A 16,503-nucleotide genomic window follows, 5' to 3' on the forward strand; every position below is an offset into this window, starting at 1 on the left:
ATTAAGGATGAATAAAATTTAAAATTAATTACCTAAAATTGAACGCCATCGACTAAGAAAAGAATTCCACTGTACAAAGAAAGTAGGGAAGATAGTGTAGACGTAACGAGAAATTTTATTGAGATATATATTTTACACAAAATATGACCATGAAATAATGAAAGAGCTCACTGTGGAATATGAACATTAAAAATATGGTACGAACCATATTTTAAATAGTAAGATGTAACAAAGAGAAAGAACGTTAGTTTACATGACGAAGACAAAAGCGGCTGGCTACAAAACTGAGAAATGGTCATTTATAATACCAATTAAAAATAATTAAAAAAACCAGTCAATTGCGAGTTGAACTCAGACGCCGAGGGTTCCCTACATAGATGGATAAGAGATAAAATTATCTTTACTGCTCCTCTTATATGAATTAGACAGTTCATAGTTATTATTGATATTTCAATCGTAATTTGTTACTTTAAGCCGTAATTTTGTTTATAAATTTGGACCGTATTTTGTTCTATTTTAGAGGGTTTTTGATAATCACTCAAAAATGGCGTTAGTTAAAAACATACCTTTATATATTCTGTAATATTCACGTATTATTTTATGAACTGTAATTTTATTGCTCCACAAACTTCGGAGATAAGCAAGAATGGGTTTTTTTTTCTTACAATTTGTGATGCGAGTAAAAAATTACTGAGTATAAAAATAAATAAAAATCCATTTTAAAATTAACAAATAAAACCCTTTCTTACGATACAAACAATCTAATAAAAAAAGTAACAATATTTTTTCAATTATTGCCATTGTAATAGATGCGGGTCAACATAATGTAAAACTATTTAAAATTTATAGCATTAGTGGTTGCTGAGATATACAAGTAGCATTGTGACAGACGGACGAACAGCCAAAGTCGCATCATAAGGAGTTCTTCTGTACCTTCCAAAGTATAAAAATGAAGAATAGTTTAAAATTGGTTAAACAAACGGATTGATTAGATACTTTGCATTATAAAACAAAGTAGGTTTAAATTATTTTATTTTATTTAGGTTTTTTTTATCGTATCTATCTGAATATTATATCGTATAAAATATTATATAAAATAGTATAAAAAATTCTGAAAATGGAAAGTTTAACTATTTTTTTCATTCTTATTATTTTGAACTCTATTAAAATATACTAGAAGCTGATTTTACTATGGGCAATGTTGATAAAATTGAATTGATGATTCCGAATGATTCCAACCATAGACCTGCGATGAACTATCGCTTGTACATGGGATTGTTTCTTAGAAACAGCGGTGCATCTCAGACTGCTCGACGCCGTAACACAATGGGCCCGGTTTTTTTTGTCTCAAGCAAAACGAACCCGTCTCAGCCATGCGACGATAGAAAAAATGCTCCAGACGTCATTTCGAATGCTTTGTTAAATAGGTAACTGCGCGCGCACCTTTGATGTTTTATATTTAGTCTTTTACCTGTACTTTTAATGAAGTCGTTAGAAAGAATTAAAAAGAACTACATAGCTGATATTTGTAATCGAACGGAACCATAAAGGTCAGCTGGGTGACAGATAAGTGGCATAGGTATTCTTAAATGTTACTTGATCACTTAGTTTAATTATATTTTGTTTAGTAAGTACCTATAGATGAGGAAAATAGATGAGTATATCCTGTCACATGTAATTCCCCTGTGGTCGCGATATAGAATAGGCCACCCCTTCCTTTCCTGTGGGTGTCGTAAGAGGCGACTAAAGGAGCTAAATGGTCGAGGTATGCTCAGTAGAGTCCCTCTTAAAACATCTCCAATATCTAATTGCGGTTGCCAATCCGCCTGCCAAGCGTAGCAACTACTGGCAAAACCCCTTTAGGGAAGGCTTATGTTCAACAGTCGACAGTTAAAAGCTGATATGATGATGATGATTATCTAAATCTGATTCCAAAGATATAAAATTTAAAGGTATATCTATTTAAACATTTCATAACAAAGATATTTATTACCAAAGAGTGATAAAATATTACCAGTAATATTGAGAACAGCCGTCTATTATTAGTAAAAGTAACAAATAACTCTTTTCCTTCTTTTTTTCAGCAAAATATATTGCATACTCTTAGCAAATTTGAAAACAATTATTGGTGTAATTGAAAAAATGTAATATTTGTAGCTATCAAGATATAATTAGGTGTACTTTAATGGATTTCTTTTTGGTAGGTAACACCCTTAATTTCACACAGTATGATTTTGTCCTATGATGTTGCATTTTAAATTATAGACTATTAACCCAATTGGCTTTATTATTAAATAAAACAAGTGCGAATCGAACTCAAATTATAATTGAAAAACAAGTTGTAAAAAAAATATTTATGATGTCAATGTCATATAATGCTAATGAATTAATTACAAATTTATGATTTTCGAATTTTTACTTTTGCTGTACGATATTGCTTATTGCTAAATTTCATGATTCTAGGTTAACGGGAAGTACTCAATAAACGTTATAAATAAGAAATATACGCAATAAACTGAAGTATCTTCTGATTGCGTTAATTTAGAAGTGTGATTTTTTTACAGCTATAAGGGGCTTGAATATTTAACCTATTAATTTCAGCTTCATACCTCCATATCTTTCAGAGAAAAAGGGTCTTGATAGACTAAAGAGACGCAGAGATAACAAACTGCTCCTATAAGGGTTTTATTTATCCTTTTGAAATATAAGAAATATAAAAGAAACATTGTTATTAAATATACCTTATCAATGTATGCGGTTTTGTAGGTTAATTAATTAAGCCAATATTATTCAGGTATGCTGAAGAACCGCCTACTTAATTTTATGCAATTTAGAATGGCAAACAAGCTGATGGTCAGCCTGATGAAAAGTGGTAACCGTCGCCTATAGACATGAACAATACCATGGATATTACAGAGTATACTATTTCGCCCATGTTACCCCCCGTGCGTTGTCATTCCTGAGGATTAAGATGCTAAGCCTCTGAACCCTGTAAATTCACTGCCATATCCCACCCTTCAAATACAGTCATGCACACAACTACTTCACGGTAGAAACATGAATGGGACCGAGGTACCCGGGTGAAGACTTTGACTTTTGTACTCGTACAAAGTCTCTCTGTGGTAAACTTTCCTATAAAGTAATAATGTTATTATTATTTTATTTATATATGACAATTCGTACATAGTGATTCTACTAAAGTGGGGTAAAATTACCTACGTAATATTAAGCCTTTGTAGATACCAAAAGCTGATAACCAAGTCTATGGTATTTTACTCAAAATATGTGTCTAGGTATAAAGAGGCCACGTTTCAATGGTAATACGTTACCGGTTTGTATCGGCTAATGTGTGCATCACTGCCGTTTGGACCGGTTGGGTAGACGTCCCCCCGCTACCCCTCACCCCCTCTTAGCCGGGACACCATACACTACATCTGTATGGAAATAAATCTCGATTCACCTAATGTATGCAGTTATAATATCCACACAAGGTGGTTGGTAATAACTATACATATTTATTTTGATCTTGTGTTTTACAGAATTAATTCATGCATTTACATGAAGTGATGATAGCTGGGTAGTATAAAACTATTACATATTTAAATTTTAGACAGTCGTGGGCCCAATATAACACAGCCCAATTCTAGAATATAAAAACCGGTCAAGTGTGAGTTCAATTCCGAGAGTTCTGTACAATAACATCATTTTGTTATTATATTGGTATATAATAATACATAAGTTAAAGTGTCCTTATTATATTTTTTATATAAAATTGACACCCCATAATTATTATTAACTATTATTTCAATTAGAAATTTCTTATTTTAGGACATGATTGTGGTTAAAAACCCGACCGCATAATCAAATTTTTTTAAGAGGGTATTTTTTATAAATTCTAAAAAGATGAACGGATAAAGTTGCACCATAAGGGGTTTTTTTATACCTATTTAATGCAGAACTCTAAAAATTACAGGGTTATAAATATAAAGTAGGTAACCAATATAAAGGGATCTTTGGAAGTTCTTATCCCATGTAAGTTGTTTAGAAACAATAACTTGATTTTAATTAGTAATAAATATTGATTTTACTTAAATTGTTATTTCTATTTATTAAAATATTTTTTCTTAGGCAAATCACAGACGAGGCGCAGATCATCGGCACGCGACAAACGGAATAAGAAAAGTAAGTTCGTAGAATGCATCTTTGTACTCATTACACTCTTATCACGTTACTAAATAAATGAATATACTTGAATTTTTGGATCTTCACACATTACAATTATGTATGTTATAAAATTTTCTAAATATATATACATACATATAGCGCCAATACGAGTACTACATGTAAGTTATTCCTAAATTACTGTTTTATTTTTATATTATTTTTCTATTATATGCCATATATGGTGTTAAATCCGCCATTTACACTACCTATATGTTAAAGTTTAATAAACAAGTAAATAAATGTACCTATTTGTGTATCTTTATGATTTTATTTCAAACTTACATAATATAATTTGTAGATATACTAAGTAGGTACTATGAGGAGATTTTATACAAAAGTCATCTACACAATTTGCATGACCTCTGTTCCTCTCGTATCCTCTTCTATCTTGTAGCATTCTATAGTTCTAGTATGGCTATGTTTATGTTCCAGTTTGAACGGTGGAATATGGCAGTAAAATTACAGGGTATGAAGGCAATATTAGTCGTCAGGAAAAATAACACATAAGGGACATCACGAGCATTACAGTGTATTCTATATCATGCTCACGGTGCTGTTCATATCTATCTTCTGGAAAATGGTAATCAGCATCACACAATGGTCACCACTTTCCAGAAGATGACAGCCACGCTGTTTGCCATTCCATGTTGCATAAAAGAGACGCCTATATAGCCTATAGATTATAAATTCAGTTTGAAGAAACTGCTCCTTAATATAGGTGAAAATAATTAAAACATGAAATTATATTTTACCTAATTCCATTATTATGAATGCGAAAGTTAGTGAGGCGGTATGTTTTGATGGTTGTTACTCTTTCACATAAAAAGTACTGGGTGGATTGGGTGTACGGATAGGTTACGATTATATTCTAAATATAATACCGTATATACTACCGTATGTAATACCGATTCATCGGGGCAAAGCCGCGGGATACAGCTAGTACAATATAATAGGGCAACTATATAATAATAAATATATAATATTGGTCCTTAAACTCCTCTGCGCTTTGTAGTAAGAATAAGATAAAATCTAGATAAGTAGTTTGTGCCGAATCCAGTCACGAGTTCATGAGAATGTATTATGTCATCAGGTTGCAGCCGAGTCGATCGCGATCAGTTCAACACGATTTTGATCAATATCTTTAAAGGGGAATACAAAAGAAGTGTGGAGACCTGGGATGCGGAACACGAGGAAAACCCTCAGCCAGAAGTCGTTGCTAACTGGAAATTTAGTGAGTTAGACACAGACAGAAGTGAAACCTTGCAGAAATCTGAATATAGAGGACTCAGAAGGCTTATCAAAAAGGTGTTTTTATTTGTAATTATGCTAACTTCCATACGGTAGATATAGTAACTACGTCTAGAGTTATTTTGTGTTCTCCACTTAATATCTAATAATTTCTACACACGTACTTATTAAAGGCTCTACAAGTAGATTCGAGAGGTATTCAGTAATAACATGTGACTCGCATATTCCTGAGATGCATCGCATGTAGCTGAGATGTGACTGTTGATATGGATGTATGGGTTTGAGATTGAGAAAGAAGGCAATAAAATAAGTTTGAATGTTCCCCTAGTGATAGACAATTGATAATGTTGTAAAGAAAGAATTAAGTGTGAATATAGATAATCGTAACTGTATTTATACAAGAAGACCTAAAACGAAAATCTAGAAATTGGATACTGTGTGAAAAATGATATGATAACATAAGAAATGAATAATGAACAAACAATAAATAGAAATAAATGCAATAGGAAAATATATTATATAGACCGCAAATAGATTGGAACAAACAGAAAGATGATGATGAAGTACAAAATACTTGCAAAATGTAAAATAGAACTGTAATTTGTAAAATGAATGTTCATGATCTTGATAAGTACTTTTGTAAACGTTAAAGTCACAAATATTGTCGAGTTGTCTGTTCCTATTTGTTATATATATTTTTTTTCTACTACCTGTGAATGGAAATTATTTACTGATGTGCACAAAACATATTTCTTAATGTACTGATGTTTACATAGAAATAATGTTTACAAGGAAATATTTCCTATAAGAGCATTCACAACGAGATGTGGAAAGCGTTGCAATTATTTGTCAATTTTCAAAAACAATTGAAAGATGAAATACCTTCGATTGTTTTTTAAAACTGTTGAAAAATTTTCTTGATTGGTTATTTAAAATGTGCTCTATCTATAAAACTAAAAAGTTAATCATGCACTATAATTGAGCCTGCTCGTTTGCCTCCCTTACAATTAAGAAGCTAAACAATGAAGCAATGCATTAAATCTTATCTTTTTGATATAACATTAACAGGTGATGAAGCCGAAGCGGTGTGCTCGTGCATGGGCACCAAGCTGCGATAGCGATGGTAATGGTGAAATCACAAGAGCTGAATGGGCAGCGTGTTTACTTGATAACCCCGAGCTACGTGCACCGGACTGTGAGTACCAATATAATCTATATATGCTGAGTATTAAGATTACTTTAGGAGACAATAATTATAATAGCGTCATCTAGTCCCAAATTAGGCAGATATTTAGTCTAAGACATACTTAAATACATTTTCAACCGACTTCAAAAAGAGGAAAGTTCTTTATTCGATTGTATATTTTTTAATAAATACCTTAACCTCATAACTCCATCAGTTGTAAACCGATTTGAAAAATTATATTTTTATCTATAAGGATTTACTTACAGATTAACTGCATATAAATCAAATCAAATATAATTTAAAATAAAGAAAAAGGTTGTCATCGTCAAAGTAGGTATTTGGTAGGTACTATGCCTTGTGTATCCAATTTTTTTTTATTAGTTACTAGCTTTTCCCCTAGCGACTTCGTCCGTGACCGGAATATTAACTGAGATAAATAATAAACTATGTCACTGTCCAACCCCATCAGTATGTGTATACTAAACTTCATAATAATTGATTTGCAGCTAGGAGCAGTTTTTATAGAAAAACATTTTACATGGGTATTGACATAGTTATGAGTCATTTCCAATAACTTACATATTCGTAATTCGTGTAAAGGTGTAACAGAACTGACAACCTGAAAACTAGACATTCATGAAACTGAAGAACTTTCTCAAAAAACTTAAACCTTTCATAAAAACAACCCATAATTTTTCAGTCGTAATTCCTGCTGGCCTATTTTAAATAATAAAATAAAAAGTATTGGCTGGGAATTTACTATAATAGACCACAATTTTAAAAAAGAATTTGTAATTGCTATGGAAAATCGAACATTTTAATTTTCATTATATACTTATTATAAATAATATTTTGTTTCTGCTAAGTTTTATACTTCAGGCTTTTAAAGATAACAATAAAGAATATCTATGTATGATTGATGTATGTTATCCAGACGGTAACCTTACTGTTTATGTACCTAACAGTTTATACCGTGTCTATTTTAATAATGAAATAAATTCAAGATTTTTATCTCTATCGAACTGACATTTACGATGTCCTTTACGATTTGTATTGCACTATTTGAATATTTTACCAAAATCCTGTCTAGGTAGGTATAAATATACATATACTATACTATTTTTATTAGTATACAAATGAAGATTCGTAATACTAAAAGAATGTCGAGTGGAAACAGATGTATAGAGTTCAACAACACTAATAAATAGAATCTCAATATTTAATGATACTTTAAACTTTATTATAACGGTTACCCTCATAGGCAAGTCTTTTCAAATTGGCACATCGTCTATTAAAGTTTATGTTAATTGATGTGACATGAGTCGTTTGCATGGTAATACGAAATGCAAATGTATGTGCAAACATAATAATAATATATAGTCTCTCTCCGTTTCTTCATGTCGTTGAACGCAGACGAGGGCAGCGGACCCGAAACGGAGCCCGATTATAAGGAAGAGGAAAACCAACCGGACCCTAGCGCAGGTAATGAAATAATTACAATATCAAAGTGTGTATTTATTACACTGAAATTATCACTACATATCGTATCTGTCCGTGTGACCAGCCCTTCTGAGACAAATGGTAAACAAATCGATCGATAGATACGTTTTTGCTACTGTATGCATGACACAAATAGAGATTGAACAAGTGTTTTTTCCTTAAGTGTGCAATGTAGTGAACATGTGGTCATTGGAGATTGGACACATTGATCGATTGGAATAAAACTAGACGTCTTTTCTATTTCAAATATACGCATTATTGGCTGTCATTAATGCGTTAATGCGCTGTAGTAAATAAACTTACTTTTAAATTTGTAATATTAAGACAGTATAAAGAAATACTTTTCATATAGAGTAAAGATATGAATACCTAGCAGTCATATACAGACTGAAATGGAAAAGTGGTCTCTACAGATAATCCTTTAACTGTCTAATTATAAATTATATAAGATAATGATAATAAAAGTGTAAAGCTTAAATAAATTCAGGGTGAAATCAGCATCTCGGAGTCTCAAATCAAAAGTCAAAAAGCACACTTAGCGAAATAGCATGGAAAGAAAATAATTAGGGAATTCTCAATTCCCTCGTATTCTTTTTTATGTTTAATATCTTCTTTAATTCTGAATAACTCCTGATTTTTTGCATTCGATACTTCGATGTTGGTTGTATTGATTAAAATATTGTCTGTTTTTACAATAAAATCTAAAAGTACTTGTATTAATGTAAATACTTACTTTTTTCAACAGTGTTGCCAGGCATAGTGAAAAATTCGTTCGCACCCGATGGGCCTGACGCAGACTCCCGGCGTGAAGACGAAGCAAACGACTGCCTCACTGATCGACAGGCAGTGTTAGACGAACAGGTCTGGTGGACTATTGTTTGTAATGAGTAGGTTCTATTACCTATTTACAATGTTTTGCAAAGCGACTGTCATTACATACCTAAATAAACGAAAAGTGTAAGTACTTAAAAATAATAAAGATGCTTGAATAAATGATTGGTCTTTGCAAATGCGAGGCCACTTCTATAGTTCTTGTATACAATTCAAATAAAGAATTAATCAAAACGTTAAAATATTTTGGTTGTAGCAGAGCGAAGTATGTAATTTCCTTTTAAAAGACAAGTATCTCGAAAAATAACATAAAGACAGCTTTCTTTGTACATCTACAGTAATCGCCAAGAAGAATGCACAAAGTATAATTATCATTGACAAATTTATTTCTTTTTTTCCTTTTACGAAAATAGTAAACATGCAGACAATTCAGTAGATGATATAACTGTGACGAAAAATTAATCCTTTATATGAATAAATCAGTTTAAATTTATTCAATCTAAATAAATGTCTATTAAACTCTTTATCTTCAAAGGGTTACATTTTCGCATGATCATATTTATTTATTTATTGCAGAGCGAACTAAAAATAGGTACTATTGTGAATAATATAATGAGTAGTATAAAAAATGACCATTTTTGTATATTATTCATTATATAACTATAAACAGTAATGCGAATTTTTTATCATAATACTACTACTACAATTATTTTATTTTTATATTATACTAGCTTTTACCCGCGCCTTCATCTTCATGACCGGGATAAAAAGTAGCCTATATTTTTCTCCACCTGTATAGTATGTGTATATATTTCATAATGATTGGTTAAGCCGTTAAGGCGCTATAAGGTAACAAACAAATTCACGTTTATAATATTATTATGGATGTAAGGCCTAGCCACGTGGTCCAGACATAGAATAGGCCATCCCTTCCTTTCCCGTGGGTATTGGAAGAGGCGACTAAGGAAAGACGAGCGATAGACAGCAGCGTCCTTATTAAAACATTTCCAAAGCTTTACTGCGGTTGCCAAGCCGCCTGTTTTGCGTGGCAACTACTAGCAAAATCCCTGAAGGTAGATACTTATGTTTAGCAGTGGAAAATAAAAGGCTAATATGATGATGAAGGACTGATAAGGATTCTTTTCCTATATATGTGGCTTAACATAATGTTTCGTATTATTTACTTGACTTTCAAAAGGAGTTTATTTTTCTGTTTTGTTCTCTTTACAACTACGTGATTACGGCATCATTTTTGAATCGATTTTCCCTATTTTTTATTGTAATCGATAGGATTTACTCCTGTGTTGGTCTCGATTATGTGATGATTAATGATAGCATTTTCCTTTACGCAGTAAATAACTTCTTTTTGCGATCCGTATAATAATTGACATATAGATACGTAATATTTACTATATATGATACTTATATATAATGATTCCATGTGTTCTCGGCGTAGAATAGACTACCCCTTCCTTCCCTGTGTTTGTCGTAAGAGGCGACTAAGGTAACATAACTTAATGATCGAGGGATGGAGAGCAGCTTGTTTTAAGGGGAACTCTTAAAACGTCATCGAAAACTTGATTGCAGTTGCCAACCCGCATGCAAAGTGTGGCAACTACTGGGAACCCTCTTCCCCCCAGATAGGAGGAACTCTCTATATTCAAAAGCGGAGAGTTAACGGCCTATATGATAATGATGATACATATTAATGAAAATGTACAAACTACAAAACATGGACCGATTTGTAGGTTCGTGCGTTTAAGATTAAAGTGGCTTTTTGCGTAATAATAAATATATGTTTGTAGAAATTATCTATTAATATTTTTAACTATTTTATTAATCAACAGAAAGCCGGCGGTTCTGTGCTATACGTGCCAGAGTGCACGGGCGACGGTCGATATGCGCGCGCGCAGTGCTACCGCTCCACTGGGTACTGTTGGTGTGTACACCAGGATACCGGGAAACCAATACCGGGCTCTTCAGTGAAGGACAAGCGGCCAGACTGTGACGCTGCACCGCAACACGCTAGTCCAATGAGAGGTACGTTTTTATTTGTCTTATACTAACTGTGCCCCGCGGTTTTGTCTGCGTGCATCAGTATATAATGTATCCTATGTGTTAACTTAGGATATAACCTACCCATTGTACCAAATTTCATTGCAACCCTTTCAGCTGTTTGAGTGTGATTGATTAACAAACTTACAAACTTTTACGTTTAATATTCACGTTAAATACTCGCGACTTCGTTTGCATGACCAGGATAAGTATGTCTTTCTTCATCATAAATGCTTGTATGTAAAATTTCATGACGACAACAAATAAATTCATTTTGAGATTTATAACACTAGTAAAAATAGTAGAATGGAAAGAGATAACCGTTTCTGCAGGGGGAAAGGGAATGTTAGTAATAGGGTATAATTGCCCCTTTGCGCAACCAATACACCTTATCAGGCCCTGGAAATCATCGTGGATAATTCTTGTTGAATACATCAGGATGCGCTAACTGACCTGCATGCAGCATGAAATACTCGCCCACTCACTGATGCCCCGGCCCGCCAGTGTATACCGATGGCGCAGGCAGAGCATCCATTCCATTATCATCCGTTAAAAAAAACCATTGTCAACAGACACGAATAATACTATGTATTATTTTATACCACAGTAACTATATAGACGAAAATTTGGGCTATGACTAAGATAGCCCAAATATGAAATAAGGAAATCAAATGTCTTTGGGTGCAATAATATTCAATCCTGAACGAGATAAAACAAAATTCCATTTACAAATAGTTGAGATTTCATAAGTAGTCATCTTATGAATAATACTTTTATTAATAGTAATAAAGTCAAGATAAAAATACTTGCGCTACTTCAAATATATATATATATATATATATATATATCACTAAATACAATATTATTCATATATTTTATTTTAAATTTCTTTTCACTAGGGTGTCCGGAACAAGTGAAAAATAAATTTTTAAGTGATCTCAGGACTTTCTTCATTAACAAGATGACCAGTTCGACAAATGGCACTGGACCCGGGTAAATATATAAATTTATATATATAAAGTATTTGTCATCAATACATAATAGTAAAATACTAACTGGTCGCTGTCTGTACATGGAAGACATATACGAAAAATTATTATAGGGGCGGCTTTATGAACGCAATAGAACCCAAAACAATGGTTTTTAGAATTTTTGCCTGTTTGTCTACAGCTAGTATAAACTAAGTGTGATTACAAGTGTAATACGAACACAGCACATCATATGAAGCGACCAACCGACGAACATGGGAGTAAACTTGAATAATTAAAAAATATTATCATAAATCGATGAAATGAAATGATGAAAATGTAAATCGTATACTTAACAAAAGTGCAGTCAAATTTAGAATCTGTTCAATGTTCTGTAACTAGTTATTTTTGAGCTTTAAATATCTTTTAGATATATATAAACGCATAAGTATTTTTCAAACGCATATCATTTGCACCTTGATCCTAATGGAATATTTTTTTAATATTCAGAGAAATGGTGAAATGGGGAGCATCGAACGAGGAACAAGCTGCTACCTGGACGTACGTGATGTTAGATAAGGACAAAAATAAAGCGCTGGAAAGAAGAGAGTGGAAGGGGTTCCACCAATTGATTGCAAATGTGGAACATTTAAGGAAGTGTGGGCGAAAGCTGCCTCGATATTGTGACGTAAATCACGATACCAAAATCAGTATTACAGAATGGATGGCGTGCTTAGAGGTGACGCAGGCTTCTCAAGGACAAACGAGTAAGTTAGATTTATTAAGTAAATACGTGGATAAGAGGTCCTGTAATAAATTAGGAGATAGGAAAATTAAGTTTCGCGTGAAACGACGGCTTCTTGATCATATAGATTATGATCAGGAACACATCGATGACCGAGAAAAGTATAAGATTCATGTGTTTTCAAATAAATTACGATATATGGCATTTTTTGTTTGAAACAGAAAATATTGGATTCAATGATTTTAAAAATATTATGAAATCAAAATGGGAGTAAAACAATATCATAAAAATTATAAATAATATAAAGAACGAATTGTGATTTTTTAAATCGCTTAATAAAGTAATATATATATATATATATATATATATATATATATATATATATATATATATAAAGTTATATTAATTATACATATTTGTGCACGGGTCACGTAAAATTTATTTTTTGATTAAATTGATTTTGATTGAATTCAGTATGGGGATAATGTAGCACCTTGATCGACATATGGGATACATTTTATGATTTATTATGGTAAAATATATATTATCTCTTATGGGAAAGTACTAAATAATAGGAGTATACAAATAATAGAAATAAATACAATAGATAGATGTAATATGAAAATGATATTGTTATAACGATGCACTCTAGATGAGAATGGAAACATTATAATTTTTAATGTTTTATACATTTAATACACACACAATCACATTTATACTTAGTTATTGGAAACGAACGGTAGAACGAAATAAGTACGTGCCCCGACAGCAGATCTCAGAGAATTCCACGGATTTTCTAAGGTCGGTCACCGAGTGTTGACGAGTGATATTCTGTTTTCTCCTCACGCACAATTTCTTGCTTAAGTCAATCTATTGACACGTTATTTCTTTATCCATAATAACCGTGGTGGTGTAGTGGTTTAACACAATGCATCAGCCTTCAACGGTTGCAGGTTCTATCCCTACAACATTTCATGACTGTTTGTATTTGTTTGGGTAACATGTATGTGTATTATGCACTATTAAAAAATATTTTTAATATGCCTATAAATTATCTAGTACCCACCTGCTCAATTCAGCATGAAATGGGATTGTTTAATATATCAACTGGTATTTTGGCAACTTGGCCAGCTTCTCATATTATTTTCGAATATATGTCTTCGTTACTTTTTTTTTATTAATTCAAATATGTAGTTTACGTGGCATACAGTTTATTGTTCCTTCAGTCACAATTAATATTTTTTAAATTATTATTGGTAAAAAGTTCCATGATATTTATTTTACATTTTTTTTTCTTTATTTTCACAGCTGAAGCAGCGAAGCCGTCTTCAAATTCCAGAAGAAAAGGTCCAAATCCATTGGAATCAATATTGAAAGCTGACGATTAGGTTCCTATGTAAGCAAACTGAAAACTTCGTGCCAGTGTTAGATGTTAAATGAAATGAACGTGTGTGAATGGATATTGTGTAAATCATTATGAAGATAGAATACTAGTTGCGTAGTGTGGTTGTAAGTTAAGGTCCTTGAATTGTTCTCATTATTGGCGTAATTTATTCGATAACATGTATTCCTAGTACTGACTTAGTTAATTTATATTGCTAGCGTGTGACTGTGATGTAATATCACATTAGCAAATCGGAGCTAGGATGTGTAACCGCGTACGAATGACTATAATAATAAAAATGTAAAGGTGGAATTAGACGAAATACCCAGAGATCAAAACGAGAGCTAAAACATAGAATCCTGTGCAGTTCACAACAATTTGAACAAATCCATAAACAATAAAGAGTGGGCAGTAGACATGTTTGTTTTCACATGGTACAAAAATTGTGTTCAAGTTAGTCGTCAATATAAATAAAATTTGACTAAATAATAATAATCAATCAAAAAATTTTTAGACTGCTCGTAGCATGTTTCACCTAAACCAAAATTGTAGGAATTTGGGAGGAATTTAGTGTTTATTCACGTGGTCTAACTTCACCTTAATATGTCTATTGTAATATATCCAATATGCATTGCTGTGAGTGTTTTAGACTTGATAGTATGTAAGATATTAGATTAATAATACGTCATGTTGCTTATTCTTGTCTTTGTCACACTTGTAAAAAGACCTAAATAGCTTATGGTCTCGATTATTTTATTAGTGGTTTAAATAATAAACCGTCAAAATGTATTTCTATTCTTTATTGTACTTTATGTTGTACTGTATAATTAGGAGGCCTTTCTCGTTTTGAATCGCATGTCACAATTTCCTAATAAATTAAGGAATTTTAAAGAGACAATTCAGGAATTCACTGTGCCTGAATCAGGTCAGTGTATGCTATATAAAATAAATAACTAATCCTAAGGTGACTCCAAGATGTATTCATATTATAACCACCATTTGGAATTTCATGAATATATTATTTTTATTTCAAAATTAATAAATATGCTATATGCTTTTATTAAAATTTAATAATAACTTCATGTATAAATTTTCACAGTTTTGACAAATAACAATTTGTCATTTGTTTACAAGGTTGTAAAATTACCACTAAAAGAAAAATAGTTTCACTCTGCTGAGTTTCGCACTATCGGGGCTGATTCTGAGGCGTAATTTTTCTAAATTTATCTCTTAACCTAATATTTTAATGTTGTAATAACACTGTTTTGTGAATCATCATAATCTAAAATTATAATAATTTTGTCTTAATCTACTCATATTAGAAAATTAATGCATATTGGGCCTTACAATAAATATTTGAAAAAGCTGAGATTAACTTTAATTAACGAGCAAATTTTAATATTAGAGATAAATTTAGAGAATTGACGCCTCAGAATCGACCCGATTGTTATTTTTAAACAGTTACATGTTACGGATTGATGCATAGATATATACATCAATGCGTAATCGATGGAACATACGTCAAAAATACCCGGTAATATTTGAATACCAATAATTAATTTATTAATTAGTTTTCCTTATTATAATTTATTAAATTATAGACATTATATGATATAAAAGATATACTGTATATAATTTCAGATGTATTACCGCCCATTTCTCAATGTAGTCCCGCCATTTTCTTCTCATGTCTGTTTAGGATCGGAGTAATGTTTTCTTCTTTCATTCATCTCTATTTGTAGTCATCTCAGTAGTCATTCCCCTTAGCATTACACATTTTACAGAATTCTTTCATCTCATTACTTTCAAATATCCTCTTATATACTCATTTTTTAACTTCTCTATTCCTGTTACACCACACATCCATCTCATCATTCGCATTTAATTTGTACGATACCATCTTTCATCTATCTAACAAAACAGCAGGTTAGTTCATACTCTTGTAAATCTTCACTTTCAGTTGAATTATTATTACCCAATATTTCGGGATCAGATCAAACAACTGATGAAACGTAAAGACGTCAAAGGACAGAAGACTGTGACAATGCGATTTTTACCAAGAAGGGTCATCCTAGTATCTTAAGTGATAATATTATTTGATTAGTAGGTGTGTAATAATACAGTCAATGCGTGATATTCATGAGATATACTAGCTTAGTAAAACGCATTTAAGAATTAATGTTTATATACATTTGTCAAAGCTCAGTTTATAGTTTTGTCTACTATGTATACTATATATTGAAAGTACCTATTTAAATTTTAGCAAGTCGATATCGAACTGTAAGAACTATGTGATATTTTTTCAATATTATTATTGATAAATAAATAATTTAATACATCAATTTCACAAATTCAATTCGTA

General features: G+C 31.7%; 1 protein-coding gene across 4 annotated transcripts in view; it reads left to right on the forward strand.

The window, feature by feature from the left end:
- LOC113519841 (SPARC-related modular calcium-binding protein 2) overlaps window positions 1-16,497 on the forward strand; it is a 36,727-nt gene extending 20,230 nt beyond the window's left edge. For 2 of the 4 annotated variants that reach the window (XM_031911650.2, XM_031911651.2), the window contains exons 4-12: window positions 4,129-4,182; window positions 5,315-5,529; window positions 6,541-6,667; window positions 8,039-8,140; window positions 8,904-9,019; window positions 10,837-11,029; window positions 11,944-12,037; window positions 12,523-12,779; window positions 14,066-16,497. In XM_031911650.2, coding sequence (XP_031767510.1) covers window positions 4,129-4,182; window positions 5,315-5,529; window positions 6,541-6,667; window positions 8,039-8,140; window positions 8,904-9,019; window positions 10,837-11,029; window positions 11,944-12,037; window positions 12,523-12,779; window positions 14,066-14,145 — 1,238 coding nt within the window. In that variant the 3' untranslated portion in view covers window positions 14,146-16,497. The remainder of the gene's footprint in view (window positions 1-4,128; window positions 4,183-5,314; window positions 5,530-6,540; window positions 6,668-8,038; window positions 8,141-8,903; window positions 9,020-10,836; window positions 11,030-11,943; window positions 12,038-12,522; window positions 12,780-14,065) is intronic. The other 2 variants (XM_052896456.1, XM_026905058.3) reach the window with 1 other exon arrangement.
- The last annotated feature ends 6 nt before the right edge of the window (window positions 16,498-16,503 follow it).

This window comes from Galleria mellonella, unplaced genomic scaffold (assembly GCF_026898425.1).
Source record: "Galleria mellonella isolate WM207_F2 unplaced genomic scaffold, CSIRO_AGI_GalMel_v1 utg33, whole genome shotgun sequence".
NCBI lineage: Eukaryota > Metazoa > Arthropoda > Insecta > Lepidoptera > Pyralidae > Galleria > Galleria mellonella.